The 25,828-nt window shown below is 40.4% G+C and overlaps 1 protein-coding gene across 1 annotated transcript in view; it reads right to left on the bottom strand.

Annotated features, from left to right (window-relative positions):
- Positions 1-25,828, bottom strand: part of LOC134212997 (kinesin-like protein CG14535) — a 501,209-nt gene that overhangs the window by 339,342 nt on the left and 136,039 nt on the right. The window contains exons 4-6 of the mRNA XM_062691425.1: positions 16,799-17,095; positions 15,390-15,474; positions 13,790-14,994 (exon numbers count right to left, since the gene is read on the bottom strand). Of these exons, the coding sequence (XP_062547409.1) occupies positions 13,790-14,994; positions 15,390-15,474; positions 16,799-17,010 (1,502 nt within the window). The 5' untranslated portion in view covers positions 17,011-17,095. The remainder of the gene's footprint in view (positions 1-13,789; positions 14,995-15,389; positions 15,475-16,798; positions 17,096-25,828) is intronic.

Here is a 25,828-nt window from a genome sequence, read left to right on the forward strand (position 1 = left end):
TGAAGCGAGTGATGCGGTGGAAACCCATTAGCGAACGAATCTGTGTGTTGAGAATACGGGGCAAGTTCTTCAATTGCAGCCTAATCAACGTTTACGCACCGACAAACGATAAATCCGACGATGTGAAGGACACGTTTTATGAATGTTTTGATAAAGCCTATGGAGAGTGCCCAAAGCATGACGTGGAAATTGTAATCGGAGACGCTAACGCTCAGGTCAGTAGAGAGGATATTTTTCCGTCCCATAATTGGTAGAGAGAGCCTTCACTCCGCTACCAATGACAACGGCCTACGGCTAGTAAATTTCGCTGTTGCCAGAGGGATGGCCATCAGTAGCACCTACTTCGCACGAAAAAATATCCGAAAGCACATCTGGAGACACCCAAATGGTAAAACTTGCAACCAGATAGACCATGTTCTGGTGGATGGGCGCCATTTCTCGGATGTTATCGATGTGTGGACATTCAGAGGTCCGAACATTGACTCTGATCACTACCTCGTTGTCAGTAAAATTCGATCACGGTTGTCAACTGTATCGAACGAAAGATCACAGCGAACGATGCGTTACAATATCCAGCGATTGTCGGCGGAAGGAATATCGGCTGAGTACCGCCAGAAGCTCGACGAACGGATAAGTGCAATCAACGTTAGCGACAACATCAACGATCTATGGGAGTCGATCTATGGAGCGGTGAGCACAACAGCACGAGAAGTGGTAGGCACTGCACAGAGGTGACCCAGGACGGGTTGGTTCGATGTGGAGTGTCAGAGAGTGACAGACGAGAAGAACGTTGCCAGAAGCTGGATGTTGGTGTCGAGTACCCGATCGAATAGAGATCGGTACAAGAAAGCAAGAGCAGCCGAAAAACGAACCCACCGCAGGAAGAAGAAAGAATATGAAGAACAAGTGATTGGCGAGTCGCAGGAAAAATGGAGCAGAACGATATGCGGAGGTTTCATGAGTCTGTCAATGGCATGCGGAGAAAGACAGCGCCATCTCCTGTCATGTGATAAAACTGACAGATAAAACCGAAGTGGCTGCCAGGTGGAAGCAACACTTCGAGACTTTGTTGAATAGTGGAAGTGACGGTGCATCGGTGAGCAGAAAAAATATTAGCGACAATGGACAAGCTGTATGCTAGCTGGGTGGACGGCCTCATTTGCCTTCTCTTTAAGAAAGGGCACAGACTGGAGTGCGCCAATTACCGAGGAATAACCCTCCTTCATTCGGCGAACAAAATTTTGTCCCGTATTCTGTTCAACAGATTGAGACCGCTTGAAGAGTCCTTCGTCGGCGAATACCAAGCAGGTTTTCGTGAGGGCCGATCAAAGACGGATTAAATGTTTACCCTGAGACAAATCCTTGATAAATTCCGGGAGTACAACTTGCAGACACATCATCTATTTGAATCTATGACAAAAGGTCGAAAGACAAAAGGTCGAAAGAACAAAAGGTCGAAAGACAAAAGGTCGAAAAGACAAAAGGTCGAAAGGACAAAAGGTCGAAAGGGACAGAAGGTCGAAAGGACAGAAGGTCAAATGGGACAAAAGATCGAAAAGGACAAAAGGTCGAAAGGGACAAAAGGTCGAAAAGGACAAAAGGTCGAAAGTGATAAAAGTTCAATCAAGAACAAGTTGATAACAAGTTTTGTGTATTCCAAAGGAATTTGTGAAATGCATTTAACTTCAAGCAGAAATAACACACTTATCTCATTAATCAAAGTTGAAGAATGAGCAATTTTCAAAGAAGGAGTAATTACTATGAAACAATATTATGAATATCTAGATAGTTCTGTTAGAGATAAAATAGATTGTTGAATTTGGAAATGAATAAAACTTGTATAGATCGAGACAGAGTTGTTCTATACAGTTGGCAAAAAATTGTCCTTTTATTTTTCACTATTTTTAACAACTAAATAAAATTCATTCAATGAGTGCAAATAATAGATGGATATCTAGGTTTTCTAAATGCCATTTAAATCTGTTAAAACGCTTTAGCCACGCAGACGCGTGTATTTGAAATACATCTGCGTGTAATACACGCCGGTGTATTTGATGTGCGGCATGCGCCATTTTGACAAATCAAAGTGACATTTTGAAAACTAAAACATCCATCTATTAGTAGTACTCACTAAATTAATTTTATTTAATTGTTAATCATTGTGTAAAATAAAATAGCAGAGTTTTTGCCAACTGTGTAGGCCAACTCTGGTGCGAAATTGATTCTCTCCGTTTCAGTTTCTTGTCTATTTCGACCTTTTGTCCCTTTCGTCTTCTTATTTTTTTTTGTTTCTTTCGACCTTTTGTCCCATTCGACGTTTTGTCCTTTCGACCTTTTGTCCCTTTCGACCTTTTGTCCTTTTCGACCTTTTGTCCGTTCGACCTTTTGTCTTTCGACCTTTTGTCCTTTCGACCTTTTGTCTTTCGACCTTTTGTCCCTAGCCCCATCTGTTTATTGATTTCAAGGCGGCATACGATTCAATGAAACGGAATGAATTACGGCAAATTATGCTTGAACATGGTTTTCCGGCGAAACTGATACGGCTTATAACGTTGGACGGATCGAAATCAAGTGTAAGGGTTGCGGATGAAATATCGACGTCATTTGTTACCTTAGATGGATTAAAGCAGGGTAATGCACTCTCGAATCTACTGTTCAATATAGCGCTCGAGGGAGCGATTAGGAGAGCTGGTATGCAAAGCAGCGTTACCATTATCAAAAAATCATATGCTGCATATGCTCCTGGGATTTGCGGACGATATCGATATTATCGGGATTGGCTTTTGTGCCTTTTAAGAGGGAGACAGGTAGGATTGGACTCATGATCAATACCAGCAAAACGAAGTACATGGTCGCTGGCAATCAACGTGGGTTCATTAGTGGTGGTGGTAGCGAAATGGTGCTGGATGATGAAAAATTTGAAGTGGTAGAAGAATTTGTGTATCTTGGAACATTAGTGACGTGCGATAATGATGTTACCCGCGAGGTGAAAAGGCGTATTGCTGCTGCAAATAGGGCTTATTACGGAGTTCGTAACCAGCTTAAGTCCCGTAGGTTGCAAACGAAAACAAAACTCGCGCTGTATACTTCTCTGATTTTTCCGGTGGCTTTATACGGCCATGAAACATGGACGTTAAAGGAGGCTGATCGGAGAGCTTTCGTAGTGTTTGAGCGTAAGGTTTTGCAGACAATACTCGGCGGTAAACAGGAGAACGGTATCTGGCGGCGCCGCATGAATCACGAATTGGACCAGGTGTATAAAGGGCTGGATATTATTAAGCTTATTCAACACAGCAGACTACGGTGGGCTGGTCACGTTGTTCGTATGCCGGAAGAACGTCAAGCGAAGATAATATTTAGTAGAGAACCCGGAAGAGGCCGCAGGCTTCATGGGAGGCCGCGTACATGATGGCTTTTTGCAGTTGAAGAGGACCTGAGGGTGCTCAATGTTCAGGGCGACTGGAAGCGATTGGCCCAGGATCGAGTCCAGTGGAGAAGGATACTCCATTCGGCGTAGGTTTATCGAAGAGGTTTAGCCCATCAAGTATCAAGTAAGTATCATTGATTGAAATCAAGGACCACACCCACCTTGATTTCTGATAGCAAACTGAATAAGGATTTCAAAAGAAAAACATGAGTATCACTAGTGACCAATCTACGAAGGACACCGTAACTATGCTATGCTATGCCAAAACATTTCGTTGAAACTCTAGAGAATTTTTCGTCATTCGCCCGATGAATTCGTCTTGCCGAATAGGTCATTGGGCTTGAAATGCTGTTTGGTCAAAATTGCCTTTTGGCCTAAATGGGCATTTGCCCGAATTTTTTTAGCTTATGTTATTCGGCCGATATAGACATTCGATCATTTTGCCGAAAAATTCGCCGGTCGATTGGTAGAAAAGGCTGGAAATCATGGCCACGAAAGGTCGAAAGTTGTTAGTCCGAATATGTCCCTCGGCACAACAAACCGTTAGGCCGAAACCCATCTGGCCGAAATGGTCAACTGGTAATTTGGCCGCTTGAGTCATTCGGACGAAAATGTCGTTTAGCCAACTGGATGTTCGGAAGAAAGGGCCATTTGACTGCAAATGTTATATGAAGATATGAACAAAAATGACGTTCGACCGAACACATCCTTTTGTTGAAAAAGTCATTTGTTAGAAAAGGTTTAATTACCCGTTCCGAAAATGACATTTTCAGCGGAACCAGATGGCTTTTTCAGTCATCAAAAAAAAAAAGAAAGAAGAGGAAGAAGAGAGATATGTTTGTTTTGTCACTTTCTATTTGGGACATAACCAGGTGAAATTCCTTACTGTTTCCGTATTTGATTAATGGAATGTCAAAAATATTGGATAATGCATCATGTTTTACGTATGTAGTTTATATTGTACGGTCATGTCCGTATGTGTACACAACCCTTATAATTTTCTTTGTGAAGTATCCTACGACAATGAACTTCTTTCACAAAAGTGAGAATTTCCATAGTTTTAAAAACATTACACTTTTACACTACGATAAACATATGTACAAAAGTTGATCTGGAACGGTATTCCGAATCGTGTCGCCAACCAATTAAAACTTATGATTTATGGGAGTCGTTTTTCTTTGTCATCTGTTATTAGCACTTTCTTAATAAGATCTTACTTAGGATTGAAGTGCAAAGAATAAATGCGTTATTATTTGCTGAACCGAAGATCAGCAGTGGAAGGTAATATTTTTATGAAGTTACGACCTATAATGGACTGCAAGCCGACACAGTTCCGCTATATGCAATCATACAAATATTCGCAAACATATGTTTGGAGTTATGCAGAAATTTCAAATCCAATAAATTCTCGATTGTGAAGCGTTTAAATCAGAATTATGCCTATAAATAATGAATAATCTTCTTTCACCTTTGCAGACAACTTTCAAGAAATTATTCCGCACCGCATTGGGAAATCAATCAACACAACTCCATCAAACCTAAAGTTTTCACCAACAACCATGCAACGAATTCTCAAACGCGTCCAAATTCCATTCCGATGAACCGAGTCTATGGAGAAACAAACGGCCTGGCCTGATGGAAAAGCGATTTCCATCAGGCTGTTCTACACCCACTCCGCTAGACAGCATCTCTCTGGGTTCCCATCAAATTTGAGAAACCGAATCAAAACTTTCGCCACAGGCATTCCTTGGTGGAAGATTTTGTCGGCTTCGTTGGTGGAAAGATCTCTTCAACTTAGATCTGACTTTGTTTTCATTATCTTTGCTAGGGGTATGCAACGTGTGTGCATTGTATTCAAGATTTTATTTCAGGACAAATTCATCAGATTTCTGCGTTTTCCATGATGGATTCAGGCTCTTATTGTTTATTGTCATTCCACTATTGATAATTATTATTGACAGGAAAGTGTATTTCTTACTTAAAACACTGTGAAGACCCTTGTTGAGTTACAACAAGTGTTGTCGATCAGGATTCACATCAATATCGATATCGCATACCGCTAAATATCAACGTACATGCGGTTCAGTTCAGAACTGTGTGAGATGCATTCACACTAGACGGGATGACACACAGAAGGGGAGCAGGAAGCGCCTAATTGAATCCGAAACTGAAGAGTGTGTAAATTTATTGTGGCATGTCGTTTGTGTTTAGTATGTTTTGATGCTTTGTTGGCGTAACTAATTTCACTCCGAAATTAGAACCTTTCGCTAGTTACAAGTTGATGCGGCTTGTGGCTTTTGTGTAGGGAAGTCACTTGATGCGCGGTGACACCCATTCATTGCATCTTCCCCCTCCTGAGCAGACGCAGGTTTACGTTCGGGCTTACAATATCTTACCTTGGAGATTGGTTACATGTCGGAAGATTGCTTAGACACTAAATATTTGTTACCTTGAAGCGCTGGTAAGCAAACAAAGCATCGCCAGAAGCAGTTCAGGGAGACAGGGAAAGCATGATGATGACGATGCGTTCTCTGCCTAAGAAACAAATCGAACCGAATGTGTTGGTTCATTATGGGAAACATTTATGTTATTTATTGGGTTGACTTTGGAAGTGGCGGCGGGCATCAGCTAAACAAGGCGGAAGAGCATTATTTTGAGACACTCTATGGCGAGAAAATAAACACAGTTGTTCTGAGTGGTGAACATCATTGAGCGTCTTTGGTGGATGCATGCGCTATTTGTTTTCTCGAAGATTTGTAGGATTAGAATCCAATTCATCACACAGGAAGCATTAGGTTCGGAAAATGTGGGGGTGGATCATCGTCTTGAGTGGAAATTGCTCTGAATTATGGGAAATTCATCCTTTCTATATCCCACACAATAGCACGATTGATAAATTAAAACAAAATCACCGAATGGGCTATAAAAAAGCCTTATTTATGAGAAAGTCATTTTAAATGACTATTAGCTCGGGTGAAACATCACATCACTTTAACAAGAGAAATCTTGCAAATCATTATGGTTATTCAAAAAATGACTAATTTCAATCAATAATTAAAAGCACGGCAAATGCTAGGTAAAGCGTACCATTGGTACTTCGCGTACCTGAAGGAATGAAATAGACCCCACCTCGCGGTCCTTAGCCTCTTACCCAGCAACTCCTAGCCCTACCTCCTCGTGATGCTGATCGACCTTAGGGAAGAACGAGTAGCCAATCCCGGCAGGAGATATGGTCGTATGCTCACAAGGAGAAGGGGAGAGGGGCTGCTCTTCTCCGGGGTACAAATCTGATCGAGCATTTGTTCTCTATGTTAGGAGCGGCTAATCATCGCCCGAGTGATAGCAAGGGACTCTAAGCATAATTGTACAAAACGGTTCACCGGAAATTTAGGGGATTGGTGTCAGGCCATGCAAGCCAGCGCTTAAAAAAATCAGCATCGAATAATCAGCGAAAGAATACGGACCGGTACAATCGGCGAGGACTACTGCGACGAAAAGCGATTGGAAACTCGGTTCTTGGAACTGCAAATCTCTCAAATTCATCGGGAGTATACGAATATTCGTCGATGTGCTCAAGGACCGTGGATTCGACATCGTAGCGCTGCAGGAGGTTCGTTGAAAGGGAACATTGCTACAAACTTTTGAAGGTAATCATTCCATCTACTAGAGCTGCGGCAACACACACAAGGTGGGAACAGATTTTATAGTGATGGGCGATATACAAAGGCTGCGATCAATCAGAGAATGTGCAGGTTGTTGATCAAAGGCCGGTTTTGAAACTAAAGCATAATCAGCGTCCAAAGCCCACACTCCGAAGGCACTGATGATGATAAAAACGCATTCTACGCGCAGCTGGAACGTAAGTACGACAGCTGCCCACGCCACAACGTTAAAATCATCATAGGAGAATTGAACGCTCAGGTTGTCCAAGAGGAGGAGTTTAAAGGAGGAAGATAAGGATGCAGGGCGGGCGGTCGCGGATAAGCTTTTTATGGAGTTTTCAAAATAAATCTGTTTCAACGCCATTTTTTGGGTGTCAAATAGAAGCGCATGGATCATTAAAAAGTGTCAATCACTTGAACAAAACAATTTTGTATTTGTATCTTTGATTTTTTGGCTGTTTATGTGAGGTTTGTTGATATACATACCTGTGCAGTGCATATATTTCTGCGCCTGAGATCTTCAAATATTGCTAAACTTCCTTGAGATGTTTTACAGAACTTAAGTATCCTAATTAAGTGAATGGTTTTGTCTTGACCGATGAAGTATTCGCACTTTCAGTTGTATGTTCATTGCTTTTTGTTTATTTTGATTACGCAGAAAAAAAAACTTAACCAGAGTGACATAATTATTTTTTGTCAGAGCTGAATAACCGCCGTATGTAAAATAAATGGATGCGCTCCGGCGCGATTTAAAGGAAGCTAATGGAAATGATCAAGATAGGAGTGTTTGGGATCAATAATTTATGGCTCAACTGCCATAAAGAATATGAATTATTTTAAATTATTGCTTTGAAAATCAAAATAAAGATTTATTTTTCCTGCTCTATTTTTTGAGCAAAATTCGTTTTGTATGTGAAACAATACAATTGGAAAACTTTTATGCGAATTGCAGTCTGAATTTTTGTAAAACTTACTGATACAGACAGAACAACATTCGTGGTTGTTTGATTTTTGTCGATGCTTTAAGAAATATTCTCGCTTATAGTTAATACCGAGTTCATACATGCAGCTTATAGATTTAAATTTAGAAGATTTCGAGATGACGTCCAGGGTTAAAGCTCTGGTGCTTCATATGTATTTTAAGTAGAGAAAAGTACAATATTTTTTTCATAGGATTTGACGCTCGAAGGTAGCCTTATGTAACATCAGATTTTGGTCTTCAAGAATTTAAAATTGAAAGCGATTAAAAAATGTCCTAGCGAAACTTTATGAATTCCATGGAAAACCCTCTTAGCATCATCACATGAAAACAAGTCTAGCGCACTCGAATACATGTGTGAAAACAAAGCAAAATCGGATGGGCAGCTCCTACCGAAAAGCTATGATAAAACGCTTCATTCTCTCATTTTACGTTGGGAATGATTACGATATAACAAGTTCTATCAGAAGCTCAACGCATCCCGCAAAGGCTTCGTGCCGCGAGCCGAAATGTGCAGGGATAAGGATGGGAGCATCTTGACGGACGAACGTGTGGTGAGGTGATCGAAGGTGGAAGCAGCATTACGAGGAACATTTGAATGGCGCTGAGAGTACAGGCAGTGAAAGTCAAGGCAGCGGAGGAGATGACTACGTCAGTTCAGCGGACGATGGAAGCCAACCAACCCCCACCTTGAGGGAAGTTTAGGATGCCATCCAACAGCTAAAGACCAATGATGGGCCCGGAAAAGCTAGCAAACTGATAGTCAAAATCTGGGAAACTGAACAGCTACCGGAGGAGTGGAAGGAAGGGGTTATATGCCCCATCTACAAGAAAGGCGACAAGCTGGAGTGTGAGAACTTTCGAGCGATCACCATCCTTAATGTCGCCTACAAAGTGATATCCCAGATGATCTTCCGACGTCTGTCATCCAGGGTTTCGACTTTTCGTTTCAATGAGACCAAAGCAAGCGTTTTTTCGAGCCAAGGGAAAATCTTGTTTCGTTGTTTATGTTGAGGATCATCTTTCACCCATCAATCTTTTCTCTAGAATTAGCATTGGAAGATGAACGAAAATCTTGCCTATTATATGAAAATCCTTTTTCGTTTCATTACTTTTACCTCTCACTCACTTTTCGCGAGAATTATCGCAGAACAATTACAAAATTGTATGGCCGCGCCGGGATTCGAACCCAGAATAGTAACAATAATAGCTGTGGGGATGCGCTTACTTTAGCTACACCACCACGCTATCTGTATGAAAGCGTTAAGTTATTTGTTCCACATAAGCTACTACCATTTGCATTGATGATGCCACGAAAAGATTCGAATATGAAAGAAAAAGAGCAAACCAACGTTTAGCGGCAATCGAAGTGAGCGAAAAATTGTTATCACTCTCCAGGCTATTCTTCTTTCCCGAAAAGCGATTTCTCCCCGAAAACTTTCGTGAGGGAAAATCATATGCTCCTGAGATTGAGTGAGCAATACGAACCCTGCTGTCATCATTAGTGAATGAGTTCGTGGGAAGTTATCAAGCCGGCTTCGTTGACGGCCGCCCAACAACGGACCAAATCTTTACTGTACGGCAAATCCTTCAAAAATGCCGTGAATTCCAGGTCCCAACGCACCATCTGTTCAATGATTTCAAGACGACATTCGACAGTATAGACCACGTAGAGCTATGGAAAATTATGGACGAGAACAGCTTCCCTGGGAAGCTTACCAGACTGATCAAAGCAACGGTGGATGGTGTGCAAAACTGTGTGAAGATTTTGGGCGAACACTCCAGTTCGTTCGTATCGCGACGAGGACTAAGACAAGGTGATGGACTTTCGTGCCTGTTGTTCAACATTGCGCTAGAACGCGTCATGCGGAGAGCAGGGTGTAACAGCCGGGGTACGATTTTCAACAGATCCAGTCAATTTATTTGTTTCGCGGATGACATGGACATTGTCGGCCGAGCATTTGCAAAGGTGGCAGAAATGTACACCCGCCTGAAACGTAAAGCATCAAAAGTTGAACTGGTGGTGAATGCATCGAAGACAAAGTGCATTCTAGTCAGCGAGACCGAACATTGAACATATTGCATTTGAGAAACTGATGAATTTCTTTGAAAACTGAACTCTAAAAAAACTTGTCCACGATTTTCAATCGCAGAACATTTGGTCGGGGTTCAGCCAAATCACACCAAGCGCCAATATTTTTCCCAAAGTTTTCGTGTAACTGATTCATTTAATCACAAATCGCATCGGACATCGCTAAACGCCATAGCTGAGGATCTTCTACAATAAATGTATACATGAATTGACATGAAATACTTTTCATTTTCCTTTTGCGAACGAAATATCACAAGTCAGTCAAAATGCCGCTTGGTGCGGTTTGGCTGAACCCCGACCACTTGAGAGTGAAGAACCTAAAAATTTTAAAAATTCACATGAATAAAAGAAAAAAATCATAGAACAACGATATGGAAGTTATTAGATTGTATCGTTTAAATGTTAACGAGTGTTATGATATTGATCTCTCAAGATTGACGACGGTATTTTGCGGCTCTTTCAGTCTTTATGATAAGCTAAAACGGGTTTTGCGTCAACTATCAACTATCGTCAACTATGTGTTTACATTATTACACCTTCTTCAGGGATTTAAAGGCTGCGTTTTGTTCTAGAAATCCCTGAAGAAGGTGTAATAAACACCGAAACGTCGGACCCGCAAAACCCGTTTTAGCTTATCATAAAGAGCCGAAAAATACCGTCGTCAATAATCAATCACAGTCGAAAGCAATAATCAATGATCTCTCAAGAAACATTATAAATTGTAGCAATAATCTAAACGTCTACTTCCGTCCATTTAAGGTGATTATAGAATGAATCCCGTGATAAATTTCAAATTCACCAAACGTTTATCTACATACATTTCCAAAACTCCAAATCTGGCGTAGGAGAGATACGTATGAAATGCGCCGGTTGGGTAAAATACGCCACCACGTTTTCTTGGTTATTACCCCAAATTTTGTCTCAAAAACATTTGTAAGCCGTTACGTAAAAAAACTTTGTCGAAAACTCTGTGTTTAAATTTTAAAAAATAAAAAGTTTTTCTGACTCTTTCCGATGCAATTTCGGAGCTTATGTCAACAATGCTTTTTCTTCACATACAAAAAATATTTTCTCCTCTTTTTTATTATAATCTAAAATATTGACTACCTTAAAATATAAGACTGACACTTATCTTTTGCAAAATAGTGTGACTATTTCAGTGAAAAATATTGGAATATTTTGATTATCATTTTTGGGCGGCGCATATTACCCAGCGTCGTTCATTTTCAATGAAAATGCATTATTTTGGAATAAAATCGTTTTCTTGCAATATTGTTGATTTTTCCTAAAAGTTGTTGGACCAATAATGTAATGACTGATATGCTAGATTATGGATAAACACTTCGAAATTACATTATTTCGGATAAAATCATTATTAAATTAAGAGATTTGCTTAGGGGGCGCATATTGACCGCATCTCCCCTAATAGTTTTCGTACAGTGCCGAAACTCGAATTATGATTGTTCAGCATAACTAAGCAAAAGATCTACCATTATTTCAGCCTCATACGCGTCATGGTTCTTTCATCTCGTGCCCTTGAAAAAAAAATGGAAAAGCACGTGGTTTACAAAATGGCCGATTTCTGGCTTCATTGTATAATCACTTTAATCCAATTATCAGCCTTGTGTTTATAACACCATCAAGCTGACCTTCAACATATCGATGTTGAATCGCTTAGAAAATGATATTTTTGTACAATTTCGTAGAGATATCATACTTGAATGAGGTATCATATTCAAATTTTAGACTTTTGCTAACTAGTACTATTAGTCAATAACTCCAAACTAATAGCTTTGTGAATGGTGGAAACGTTTTTTAACTTCGTGAATTTCGGATACCTGATCCGCTATAGCTACAAAGTCAGTGAATTCCAAAGTAAACTTCCAAAAAGTTTTTCATATCTCTCAGTTTTCGTTAGAAGTAGCGTATTTGGTAGTTTCATATTCACTGAAGCTTCCAAGTGTATACATTTCAAACTAAATTTATTTTAATAAAAATTAATGTTTCCACGACCTTGGGATTTTCATGATCATCAACCCTTTTCTCAGCCTTCCAGATGTGTCTTGCAATATTCTAAACTACAATCCATTTTCTAGCAGTTTTCCAGACACGCATTTTCCAATCGACAATCAATTTATCAGCTGCCTTCCAGCCGCGCTTATGATTTTCTAAACCGTAAACAATTTCCCAGCGGTCTTCCAGACGCGCTTCGTGATTTTCCACACCACAATCCATTTTTCAGTAGTCTTCTAAACGCGCTTTATGGATGCAAGCCACCTGCCTTGTATTTCTCAAACCATCGAATATTTTAACACATTAACCACTTGAATTCAACTCACCTTTTGAAATCAGCATCAGGATCCAAAGATAAAACCTGGCAGGATCGCCAAAATGTGTGGACCCAAATGGCCGGAGCGAAAAGCAATGACAGCAGCGCTCCGCCACGGAGATCTGACGAGAAGAGGCCGAGTCATGGCTTGCTGCTCATCGATTGACACGCTAAGATGTTGATTTACAACCACACGTTGATGGTTACTTACTCAAACCCCACAATGCCTTAAAAGAGTTTCATGTTGAAATTCTAAACAATGCTCATTAATAAAAAACATAATCCTGAAGAAATTCTGGAAACATTTTCGTTCTAACTTGGAAAAAGAATTTAGAGGAAATCTTAAAGAATAAAAAATCAAAAGAATATTCTTCGGAAACTACAAAGTATTTATTGTGGAAATCTGAAAGATTTTTTTTCGAAAGAATTTCCTGTGAAAATTTAGAAAATTTCTTACTCTGAAAAAAAAAATAGAAAAATTCTTTTAAAAAACACTTAAAAAACTAGAAACAAACAAAAAATCTAGAACTAAAGTAAGGATAAAAAATTATCAAGCCGATTCGCGTCGTTGCCGAGAAAAATGTTGACAAATTCGCATACTTTTTCTTCAGAGAATATCGTGGTGATATCTGATTACTTTTTAAAGCATTGGAGTTCCGTTCAACTTTTTACAGCGAACGAGGCTCCGTCAAATTGTTGCAATACTTAAAGATAATAGCACATTGTTTTCTTCAAAATGATACATTCTGTTTACCAAAAATATATTGCTTTATCATAATATTAATACTGTTCTCTACTAGTCGTAAATAGTGTAAATGGAAAAGTTTATTCTTAAAAACCGTAGCACTACTACAATTAAATGTTAATCTCGATTATTGTCATAGAAGGTTTCTGAAACAAATGGTGTTCCATTTTGAACATATATACGATAATGTAAATATCAAGCGTCAAGTTTACTGTATTCTAGATCTACCATTTTTGCACCATAACAAAATAAGCATACTATTGATCGTTTTCTATCCTTCTAAACAGTTTTTTTTTCTTTATTTGGGAGGTTTTCAGTCCTACGGCCTAGGCTGGATATTCTAAATAGTTTTGTTCAACCCAAGGTTTAACCATATTTTCTCCATTTTTTTTAGTAACTACAATCTCAAGTCATAATTCACCAAAGTGCCATTATCAAACGGAAACCGAATCTGACGTTGATCTACTCTGCCCTTTTCATATACGATTCTATGGGCCCCTCAACTGTCGCACCATCAAATTCCACAATATTCCCACCCAAAAGCAAAAAACTTACCTCTCGATGTACGCTGCCGTTGCGAGCGCTTTCGCCGTCTCCAGGGCAATGTTGATCTTGTCCGCCGTAATGACTGATTTATGTGCATTCCCGCCACCACCCGGTGCGGTGCCCGCACCGCCATAGACCGGAATGGCGGAGAACGCAGTGGCTGGTTTTTCCGAAATCGGCGAAAGACCCGCTCCGATAGGGCTCTTCATAGCCCGCAGAACATCCGGACTGGTGAGTTTGTACGGAATGTCAGAGGACGGCCTCGGCGGAACACGTTGGGTCACTTGACTAGCAGACAACAGATTGGCCGCAGCACCAGCGCTGGCTCCAACCGGAAGTGACTTTGGTCGCGGCTGCAGTGGAGGCGGAGGTCGCACATACTGCTCCACTCGGGAGCTGCGTTTTGCCGCCGTCACACTGGTTGGATCAATTTTTTCATAGATATGATAATTGCCTCGAATCGATTCGTATAAATTAACCGGACCGTGGTCTTTGGACAATTTATTGGTCTGATTGGATGGCGCCTGGTGGCCGCTGGCGGTCGGCGCTACCATCGACAGCGATGATTTCATCCGATGGATGGTGGTCTCTTTCGGCGGTTGAATAAGTACGGGGTTGTTCGATGATGGTCCGGAACCACCACCGTCGAACTGTGTTTGACTCAACAAGTGCTTCTCGTAAATGTCGTTCAACGATTTGGGTGCCATTTTGTAGTTCGGGTGCTGTTTTGGCAGTCGGGTCACAACCATTGCCGAGCCTGTCTGATGGGACACGGTTGGCAAGTGTTTTTGATTTACGCCACCATGCTTTACGCTGTTCGTTTGCTGGATTTGAAACTGCTGCTGTCGCTGTAGATAATCAGCCTTTTGTGATAGTGCCATATCGAACTGTAGTGGCGGTTGGGTTTGCAATTGACTGGGAAGCCTCTGCATGGGAGCCTGCCCATGGAGTGGAACTGAATTAGCATACGGATCGGGTATTTGAACGGGCAGCGGTAGTTGAATAGGTTGATTAAATATTCCGGCATTGTTTTCATTCATTGAATCAGGCCTTCTAGTTCCTGTCATGAGGGCCAAGGATGATTCCTGACGAAAGTGAACTTCTGTTCCGGCATATTTTTGCCGCAGTAGCACAAGATCCGCCCTGCCAGAGCCGGAACCTGTCCGTTTGATGGCTGCCATTGTGCTTATCTGTCGAGGACGGTGAACGGAAGCCTGCAAGAATTTATATTAATTAAAAGCGCTTCCTTTGAGGGAGAATGTTCGGGATGATGTACGGTATGCAACAGTTTGGGCGAAATGTGTTTTCTAACTTTTAATAAAATAATTTTATCATTGATTTATATTGTAGTTGCTATTTAGCATGAACATAAATATCTCCATGTTGTATCAGGATTTTGCAAGCGTATTGATTTGTGAGATTGTGTGTAGTTGTCTTCTGGAAAATCGTAATTATACACAAAAACAGACATTCTGCTGCTATGGTTTAAGATAAATTACTTTGAATTTTCGTACTTGGAGATCGAATTTTAACCAATGATAATACATATCAAATTTATCACAATGAATACCACCCTTACAACTTATTCCCCAGTTTTCAGAATACTCACGAATGTAGGCTGCATCGCGTTTTCCATCTTCGACGTGCCGCAGCCGTTGTTGTTGGTGCTGTTGCAGCCTTCAATGACTCTGTCCCTGCAGATGAAAGTGCATCGTTATTCGACAAAGTTGTAGCTATCTGGTAGGAATGCTGGTGCTAGCAGAACTGCTGATGATGTTGCATCAGTTGCTTTAGGCTTAGGTGAGGCAAGTTGAAAGTATAGCTAAACCAGAAGACTGGCTCGAAGCTTGTCATTGTCAAATGTGCACACCCGAAGTTCGAATTTATTTCAATTCAAATATACCCATATTGAATCTTTTCATAAAATATAATTTAAAACCATCCGTTTATTTTTATGAAAAGGGTCAAACTATAGTAATATTACTTTCCTTGACTGTTGTTTTTATGTTGTAAATGTTGACTATCAGGCTACGACGCAGATAAAATGTTGCGTTATGCTTGACATTGTTCTACCTACCACATATATTATCAATACTACAATGTATTTCAAAGCTAGCAAATTTTCAACAACACACTTCTCTTTTGGGTGCATTATATTTTTGTTAGCTACTTCTAGTAGGAAAAGCTCAAATGCAAATAAAGCATCGCTGCAGTATGAGTTTAGTAGCCGACTCCACTACGTACATAAGCCCGCTGAACACGGCAAGGCGGGCAAATGGAAGAAACTTGAACACAGCCTACGTGCTATGCAACCGGTATGGCATGACTTTGTGATGCGATGTTTTAAAGCGTTCGATGTGCACACTCTCGCTTCATCCTCAGTTTAAAAATATCGTAGAGAAATGGCCTAAAATGCACCGGAGAGAAAATGTAATATGCAATTATAACGCTTAGAATCTTCAACGGAATTTCGTCTACCAAACTTATTAAAATAACGTTTTTGGTAGCTTTATTCAGGATTTCAAAAATGCAGCAGAATAATAATACATTGATGTACATATACCTACAGTACGATATAATTTGTGTAGGGCTCGATAACCGAATCGGGCAGGTCAAAACCATATTTGCTGTAGTAGGACGGGTGGAGATAGTGTTCAAGTATAATTGCCTTATCAACAATTTACTATTGAAAATCGATTTTTTTTGATCATATCGAAGCTAAGGAAAATTTTCAATCAATTGGTGACAAAAAATGAAAATCGGGTAAAACATGTGCAACTTATTAGCTTAAAAAATCCTTCATTTTTTCATGAAGCCCTAATTTTTCCAATTCGTCAAGTGTGCCCTTGCTCTGTATCGAAATCAGTCAAAAAACTTGCTGGGTGATTAACACCATCCTCCCCTACTATATACTGGTCCTCGTCTTGTTCACTCTAATCATCCGCATCTTATTCCCCAGCTGTTTTCGTTTATGCTTATACACTTTCAAGCTCCTCACCAAGAGGCACGTGGACTTACAATCTTGCTGCTTGTGGGTGTGGCTCGCCCGAAGATGGTTGCTGTTGGCCGGAGGGGGTGTTTGTTTTGACGGCCAGTTTGCGACGCGTTGTTGTTGCTGCTGCTGCTGCTGCCGCTGATCTGGATCCTTTGGCCATCGACTGTGGTAGCGGCACTGGTTGTAGTGGTGGCGACTGTGGTTGCAGAATCTTTGTTCCATTCTTGCGGTCCATTACTGGTCAAGTTTTCCATGCGGTAGAATGGTTTTTAAACGAGTGGCTTCATTCAAGCGATGTTGCTTGTGACGCGTCATTGACTCTGAAAGCAACCAGAATTAGAGAAGCAGATTAATTAAATGATAAGCAAGTGAGTTAGAAATAAAAGGTGCAGCAAATTTATATTCTACTGAAGTCATGTTTTTTTTCAAGTAAATTGACATAACTCGACAGCGGAAGAAGATACAGACGATGTCATTATAGCAAAACAAGCGTTTTGAAAAGCCCCAAAAGTATTCAGAAGGTTACATTCGTAAAAAATTAAAAATTAAATGCGCATATCACAAATACTGTTTTTTAGGGACACCCTAATACTGCTAAGTAAAATTGCTCTAAACAAGTGAGCTTGAGAGCTACATAAAAAATTATATAGCAAAGTTGATTGGAAAAAGCTACAATTTTGTAGAACATTTTATGTCACTAAGCCGCAAAAAAAATCCACTTTTTTATAAAATGGCCCACCCTATTTTTCGATAACTCAATAATAAGGGCCCAAAAAAAATAGTTTAGTTAATAGATAAAGATTGTCGTTGTCGTCGCTGTCCGGAACATCTTTTGCTGGCGAGGGTAGGGGAGCTAAATGTCAAAGAAAAAAAATCCATACGATTTGACAGGTATGTACCACACATGTTTCGGACAGCAGAACAAAGGAAACCGAAGCGACAATCTTTATCTAGTAACTAAAATATCTTTTGGGCCCAAGTATCCATAACAACATTGTAGAACTTTTTTTTTGCTTAAAAGTATACTTTAGGCCGAAAATGCATCTTTTATTGTTAACCTTGATAATGACGGTGATAATGATAAAACTTATGAAAAGTGTTAAAGCTGTACCCGAGCAGGAGTGACTACCTCAATAACAGAAATTGGTATGATGTAGCCTTGCATAAGAGGTAAAATACCAAAATATAATACCAAAAACATAATACCAAAATATAATATATAAAACTTATACTTGAGGCATAACAAGCTTAGGTATTTCAATACCAAATGAATAATAATTGTTTATGCATTTGGTATTGAAATAGAATCTAATAACAGAGTATGTTATGGCTCAAGTATTGAGCATATTATTTTTGGTATTATCACTTTGGTATTTTACCTCTTATGCTACAGGCCTGGTAGCAGGTCACTTTTTAGTGACTTGGTCACTTTTTTCGGGCAAGTCACTAAAAAGTCTCTTTTTTCGACCTCAAGTCACTAAAGTCACTTTTTCTTGCAACAAGTCACTATTTTCAACTATTTTGAAACTATTGACTAAGATTTATGAATGAAGCTTTATGTATCCGTCGGATGATGATGTTCATGGCGGAAATGAAATTACGGATCTTGGGAAAACTCTGATTGCTCTGAAACTTCGCCAGCCATTTTACTCGCTGCTCTTATTGGCATTTCACCAGTAGCTAATTGAAGGTGTTTTACGTCAGGATTTATGAATATGGTGATGCAAGCAGGAGACCTGACCATTTGGATGTTTTTAACTATCAGACTTTCTACAGAAAGGGAAGCGGAGACTTGATTCCTTGAGAGACTTGACCCCTTGGGAGACTTAACCCCTTGGGAGACTAGCGTATTTTTCTAATAAATCCTCTTTGGCAAATGATCGTTAAGTGGCTAGTTATTTTTTGGATTGACACTTTTATTTACTCTATTATTTACTGTATTTTGTCCCTCCTGAAGATTTTTTTAGCGGCTACGAAAAATTTGAACAACTCCTCCCAACAATGACCAAATGCTATCATTTTTTCACAGTACAAAGCCATCAGTATGCTAAATTGTTTTTACCAAGGGCCTCATACGTCTGTCACTGGCGAACAAAGCTCGTGTACTCTGCATCGAAGCTTAGAACCGGTGTTAGGGCGCAATCGTTAATGCGAACATTTTTACACAGTTACACAGTTTTAGAACACAGTTACTGCAAATAAATTCTTTTTCGAGTCCCTATAATCAAGCAGGTATCTCAAGCATACCATATCGTTATATTGCTGCATGATTGAGTGTTTTGCCTAGCCATAACAAAAAGGTGGTAGAGAATAACCACTGTTGTTTACAGTTTAGAACCAAAGCCAGTGGTCCGCCTTCTCGCCCTGGTTTTAATGATAAAAATTCCTACATTCCATTACAATTTCAGGATATTTGGATTTTTAATTGTTGGCCGAGTATGAGGTGACTTGATCTCTCATTAGTCACACATAAAATTGGCGAGAAAATTTAAGAAAATATAAATTGTGCTAAAGCGGATAATTTTTTTGTAGATATAGATGTAATGAAGGGTTCGCTCGAAAAAATATTTATTGAGTAGATAGCATTTAAAGGGGATTAAGACTCCCCAATTTTGAAGATTGCATGCGCTGTCGAAAAAAGGAAGTCGAAAAATCTGCGTTTTTGGAGGAAAAATATTTAAAAGTTCAGGGAGCACTTTTCTACTTTCATGAAAGCAAGTTCTTGGAGAAGGAACAATACCCTCCGAATATTTTCAAATTCGACTTTTGACAGCAGCGCGTGATATTTTGGTGGAATAAAAATAATTATTTTTGAATCTAAATAATGATATTTGCATCTATGATTGTACTGCAATCGAATTGAGGGGAGGTACATTAAATATGTAAGGAATCCCCATAGTAGTTTTGCTGCAAGAACATGAGAAAAAGCCGGTTTTTTTCTCCCAACATCCACTTCGATCAATATTTTAGAACTTTACAAAATATATTATGGTGATAATTTATACATTTTAAATGGCATAAATGTACACTTAAAAAAATAACCTTATATGTTATGGCAAAAAACCATTCGAAAATACTTATACTCTTCATTATGCCACCTAATGAATGATCCCATATCAAAAAGCTAATAACATTTATAAGTTAATGAAAAGTATAAGTTTCCGAATGTATGTGACTAATGCGATGTATAAGTTTTTTCTTATACATGTCATTAAGCGCCTGCTTTGGCAAAAAAGTATTAGAAATATTAATAATAAACAACATTAAATTTTTTTACGTGTAAAAGATTCAAATATGAAATATTGTGATTTTTTTTTTAGATTTTGTTAGATTCGTTAGCTTTTGGTAATTTTTGAATAAGTCGAGCCCGATGATCCTGCATTATAAGCAGGAGGTCAATCGTTTAATCCCTGGCTCGTTGTTTCGTTTTCTACCAAAACGATCCGTACTGTTGTTTCTTTTGCACCAACAATTCCAAAAAATCCATGGCACATATGACAAATCTGCATCTTTCTTAAGTAGGTGTTCAGCTAATCCAATGATCGTAATTTTCACTCATTCTCAGGAGAAGAGAATATTCCTTCACGCATTTTTGCCGAGAAATTATTTTTCGGGAAAGAAACACAGGTCTTGTGATAACCTTGTTTCGTTCACTTCCAGTGGCACAAACATTTGATTTGCTAGCAGGACTACTAATAATTTTGAGTAATCCTGCTTTTGACTGACTGACTGATATTTAGTTTCCGTGGGATAAAAAAAAGAGCGACCAATACAATTTTACTTAGTAACTGAGTAGATAAAAGTTAGCTTGCACGATTTACGTTTCTCTTCTGAGTTCATTATAAGATTGTGGTTGGTGAGTGAAAGTTGTTCTCCGCCACAAATTACGAAAAAAAATCTCCTTCGACCCAAAAACGCTTGAATTCGTCTCATAAAACTTGCAACTGAAACTGAAAGTCACTATTTGTTCACTTTTTCTGCAACTGAAAGTCACTATTTGATCCCTTTTTTCGTCAGCTTTGGTCACTAAAGTCACTATTTTGAGGGGCATTGGTCGCTACCAGCCCTGTATGCAGGGCTAGTTTATAACAGAGTATGGTATCAATAACAGAATTAGGCATTATTTAGCCAATTTCTCCAGCTCGGGTTGATTTTATATTTTTCATTATTCACGAATGTCAAGAATATCGTCTGTATTTTATTCCATTGTCGAGTAATATCAATTTACTTGAAGAAACATGATTTTAATGAAATTGATAAAACTTGAGATAAAAAAATAACATATCTTCATTTTTTTGACATCTATATAATAAAACTAAAATGGTCTGTGTTCGTATCCGCATAACTGGAAAACGGCTGGATGGATTTTCTTCATTCCTTTAGCAAATATTTTCATTATCGTTTCCGACGGGTTTATATAATATTTCCTCATGCGAAAATCACGAGTTAGGTTGAGTAAATTTTGAAAAACTCAAATTAAGATCCGTATGGGAATTCCGCATGGGCAATTCACAAGGCGCAATCCGCCTACTTTGCAGAACAACGTCTGCAGGGTCGACTAGTAAAGAATATAAATTGCCTATTCAAATGCCGTGTAAACATATATTTTTAGTCTGCCCTAACCAGAGATATCAACCTTTGAAAAAGTGTTATTTTGACAGAAAACGATTATAACTTTTGATCGGAAAAAGATATTGAGCATATTTACCTATCAAAAGTTGCATTTTTTTTAACTCTAAAAGTTACCCGAAAACGACTTTTTCGAGAAATCTAAATCAAAAATACTGTTTTTTTAGGTACACCCTGATCCAATTAGGTTAAATTGCTCTAAATCAGCCAACTAGCTACAGAAAAAGTTTTTTTGGAAAAATTTATTAGAATAAGCTGCGCTACAACTTTGTAGAACATAACATGTTAGTATTCCGAGAAATAAAAAAAAATATTTTCTAATTTTTTTAAATGATGATGAAATCATTTAGGTCTGGAGAATGCACCATTTACGGATAATGAAAGCGTGGGACTAATATGTTTGTTTGCATTTTGGATACAAGTAGGGCCGGATTTAGGGAGGTCCGGGGGGCCTGGCCGCGGCCCCTACTATTAGTATGTACCAGAACCAACCTTTTTTGTATATTTTGGAGCCCCCACAAATTCAGATCGAAGTAAGTCGTGTTCCAGAATGGATCGAAAATAATTTACCTTCCAAGCTCTCGGCATTTTTTTGTTTTCTTAAACAATACAAATCGAGGAGCCTTTTTGCTGCAAAGGAAAAATGATACCAAAAAGGTTTATGGTTGTGGATGTTCTTTATTATTTATTAACAGACTAAGGCCGGAGTAGCCTGTGCTGCACATAAAAGTCTTCTCCATTCAGCTCGGTCCATGGCTGCACTTCGCCAACCACGCAGTCTGGAGGGTCCGCAAATCGTCCTCCACCTCATCGATCCACCTTGCCCGCTGTGCAACGCGCCTTCTTGTTCCCGTCGGATCGTTGTCGAGAAACATTTTCACCGGATTACTTTCCGACATTCTGGCTACGTGCCCGGCCCACCGCAGTCGTCCGATTTTTGCGGTGTGAACGATGGATGGTTCTCCCAACAGCTGATGCAACTCGTGGTTCATTCGCCTCCTCCACGTACCGTCCGCCATCTGCACCCCACCATAGGTGGTACGCAACACTTTTCTTTCAAAAACTCCCAGTGCGCGTTGGTCCTCCACGAGCATCGTCCAGGTCTCGTGCCCGTAGAGAACTACCGGTCTTATAAGCGTTTTGTAGATAGTCAGTTTGGTACGGCGGCGAGCTCTATTCGATCGGAGCGTCTTACGGAGTCCAAAGTACGTACGATTTCCAGCCACTATGCGCCTCCGAATTTCTCTGCTGGTATCGTTATCGGCGGTCACCAGTGAGCCCAAGTACACGAATTCTTCAACCACCTAGATTTCGTCACCACCGATAGAAACTCGTGGTGGGTGGCTTACATTGACCTCTCTTGAGCCTCTTCCTATCATGTACTTCGTCTTCGACGTATTGATGACTAGTCCAATCCGTTTAGCTTCGCTTTTCAGTCTGATGCAGGCTTCCTCCATCCTCTCAAAGTTACGTGCCATGATATCAATGTCGTCGGCGAAACCAAATAACTGGACGGACCTCGTGAAAATCGTAACACTCGTGTCAATCCCTGCCCTTCGTATTACTCCCTTCAAAGCGATGTTGAATAGCAGACACGAAAGGCCATCACCTTGCCGTAACCCTCTACGCGTTTCTAAGGGACTCGAGAATGCCCCTGAAACTCGAACTACGCACATCACCTGATCCAACGTCGCCTTGATCAACCGTATCAGTTTATCCGGAAATCCGTTTTCGTGCATTAGCTGCCATAGCTGGTCCCGATCGATTGTATCATATGCGGCTTTGAAGTCGATGATTATATGATGTGTGGGCACGTTGTATTCGCGGCATTTCTGCAGTACTTGGCGAATAGCGAGCACTTGATCCGTGGTGGAGCGTTCGCCCATAAAATCCGCCTGGTACTGCCCCACGAACTCCCTTGCAATTGGTGCTAGTCGACGGCATAAAATTTAGGAGAGTACCTTGTGTTGTAATTGCGCGGTAGTTGCTACAATCCAGCTTATCGCCCTTTTTGCAGATGAGACACACGACACCTTCCATCCACTCCTGCGACAGAACCTCATCCTCCCAAACCTTGGTATTCAACCAGTGCAGCGCTCTGGCCAGTGCATCACCACCGTGTTTAAACAGCTCTCCTGGTAGTTGGTCAACACCAGGGGCTATGTTGTTTTTCAGCCGGCCGATATCCTCCTGGATTTCCTGGAGATTCGGAGCCGGAAGTCGCATATCCTGCGCGTGTGTTCCTAGGTTAATTACCATACCGCCAACGTTGTCTGCCATATCGCCATTCAGGTGCTCTTCGTAGTGCTGCCGCAACCTTTGAATCACCTCACGCTCGTTCGTAAGAAGGTTCCCGTTTATGTCCTTACACATATCAGCCTGTGGTACGTGGCCCTTACGTGAACGGTTTAACTTCTCATAGAAATTTCGTGTGTTATTAGCGCGGTACATTTGCTCCGTCTCTTCACGGTCTCGATCTTCCTGCAGGCGCTTTTTCCTCCGAAAAATCGAGTTTTGTCTGTTCCACGCCCGTTTATATCGTGCCTCGTTCGCCCTCGTGCGGTGTTGCAGCAATCTCTCCCATGCTGCATTCTTCTCTTCTACTAACTGCTCACATTCGCCGTCATACCAGTCGTTTCTCTGATCCGGGGGCACCGTGCCAAGTGCAGCGGTTGCGGAGCTACCAATGGCGGATCGAATATCTCTCCAGCCATCTTCAAGAGACGCTGCGCCTAGCTGCTCTTCTGTTGGGAATGCCACTTCCAGCTGCTGCGCGTATCCTTGGGCTAGTCTACCGTCTTGCAGCCGCCCAATGTTAAGCCGCGGTTTGATAAGGGCACCAGACAGTAACAGCAAATTCCAGTATTTATAGATGATAGGTTTTCGTTTTCTGCTAAATGTTGTTGTCTGACATTTATGGATACACCCCTCTAAACGGGTTAAAAGCATTTGTAGTTGAATGTAGTCTTCAAGACTGTTGACAACAATGTAAAACAACCGTCTAAGACGAGTTTAGTATTTTCCATTTATTTTCACTAAGATTTGTTATCTTTGCCGATACGTATTTCGACCTCAACTGTGAGGTCGTCTTCAGTGTCTCGTCATGACTCGTCTTCAGTGTCTCGTACTACGACTTGAAAGTCAGTCAAGTACGAGACACTGAAGACGACCTCACAGTTGGCTATCTTTCTTATGAACTGGGAAAAGGTATGACGCTTTCCATCGCATGGGAAACTTTCTGGTTCGAAGTGAGAAATTGAAGATTTTTGATAAAGGTTTAATAAGAGCACTCGAACACCGGCGCAGCAAAGCAGCGGGTATCATGTCCGGTCCAGCACAGAACGAAAATTTCAGTTTCCGGATCGCTCGGCACACATCTTCATCCCTGATGGGAAAGATACCTAAGTCCAGTACATCACGAGGAGTGTCACAAGAAGCCTCGATGGCAAGAGATAGCGGAGCTGAAAAATCGTTGAAGGAGGGCTTAAACTGTTCAGCAAAGAGCTCGCATTTGTCAGTTGGATTGTTAGCAGAAACACCATTCGTTTGCATTGACGTAGGAATGCTATCTTCGTTATGTTTGGACCTAACAAATATCCAGAATTGCTTGGGATTTAGACGCAGATTTCGTTGAGTGCGACTGATAAATCGAGAATAAAAAAACTGATTATAACTTCTGTATACACTGCTGGCACTATTGAACTGTTGCTTATTGTACGTGGAATGATAATTGTAGTATCTACGAAGTGCAGAGGAACGGCGACGTTTAAGTATTCATAATCTGTGATTGGACCACGCGGGCTTTCGTGCAGGTCCAACAATCGGAACATGGATAGCAAATGCACGAACGATACTGTCGGCGAAAAAATCCACAGCATCGTCGACGTTATCAAATGAATTGATGCAATCCCAATCCATTACAAGTAGCATTTCATTCAATGCATAGTAATCTGCTTTTCGGAAATTATAACTGCTCGAATCATGTCCAGACTCAAAGGTTATTGGCGGATGGTTTAAATCGACAGCGGTTCAAGAGCAGGGCGTATTGCGCAACTAGGCAGCACTGCATCGTTTGCCAGAACGAGATCAAGTACACGACCATTTGAGTTAACGATAGAGTTGAACTAGGTCAATCCATGAAAGTTGAATCCGTCCAACAATGCGCAACTGGATTCTGATAGGCGAGAACGTATCAAGTCAATAGACGGGTGAGAACTATCGGCCGAACACCACCGAATCGCAGATTGATTGTAGTCACCAAGCAGCAGGGCCTTGTCGTTAGCCCTGAGTGTGGAGTTAACCGTTTCGATTGATTCTAGATGGCGTTGAATATCATCAAGATTGTTCATACGATCAGGTGGCAAGTACACAACCCCAATGCTGACAATGAATCCAGGCATATTGACACGAACCCATAACTGATG

Source organism: Armigeres subalbatus, chromosome 2 (genome assembly GCF_024139115.2).
Source record: "Armigeres subalbatus isolate Guangzhou_Male chromosome 2, GZ_Asu_2, whole genome shotgun sequence".
Classification (NCBI taxonomy): domain Eukaryota; kingdom Metazoa; phylum Arthropoda; class Insecta; order Diptera; family Culicidae; genus Armigeres; species Armigeres subalbatus.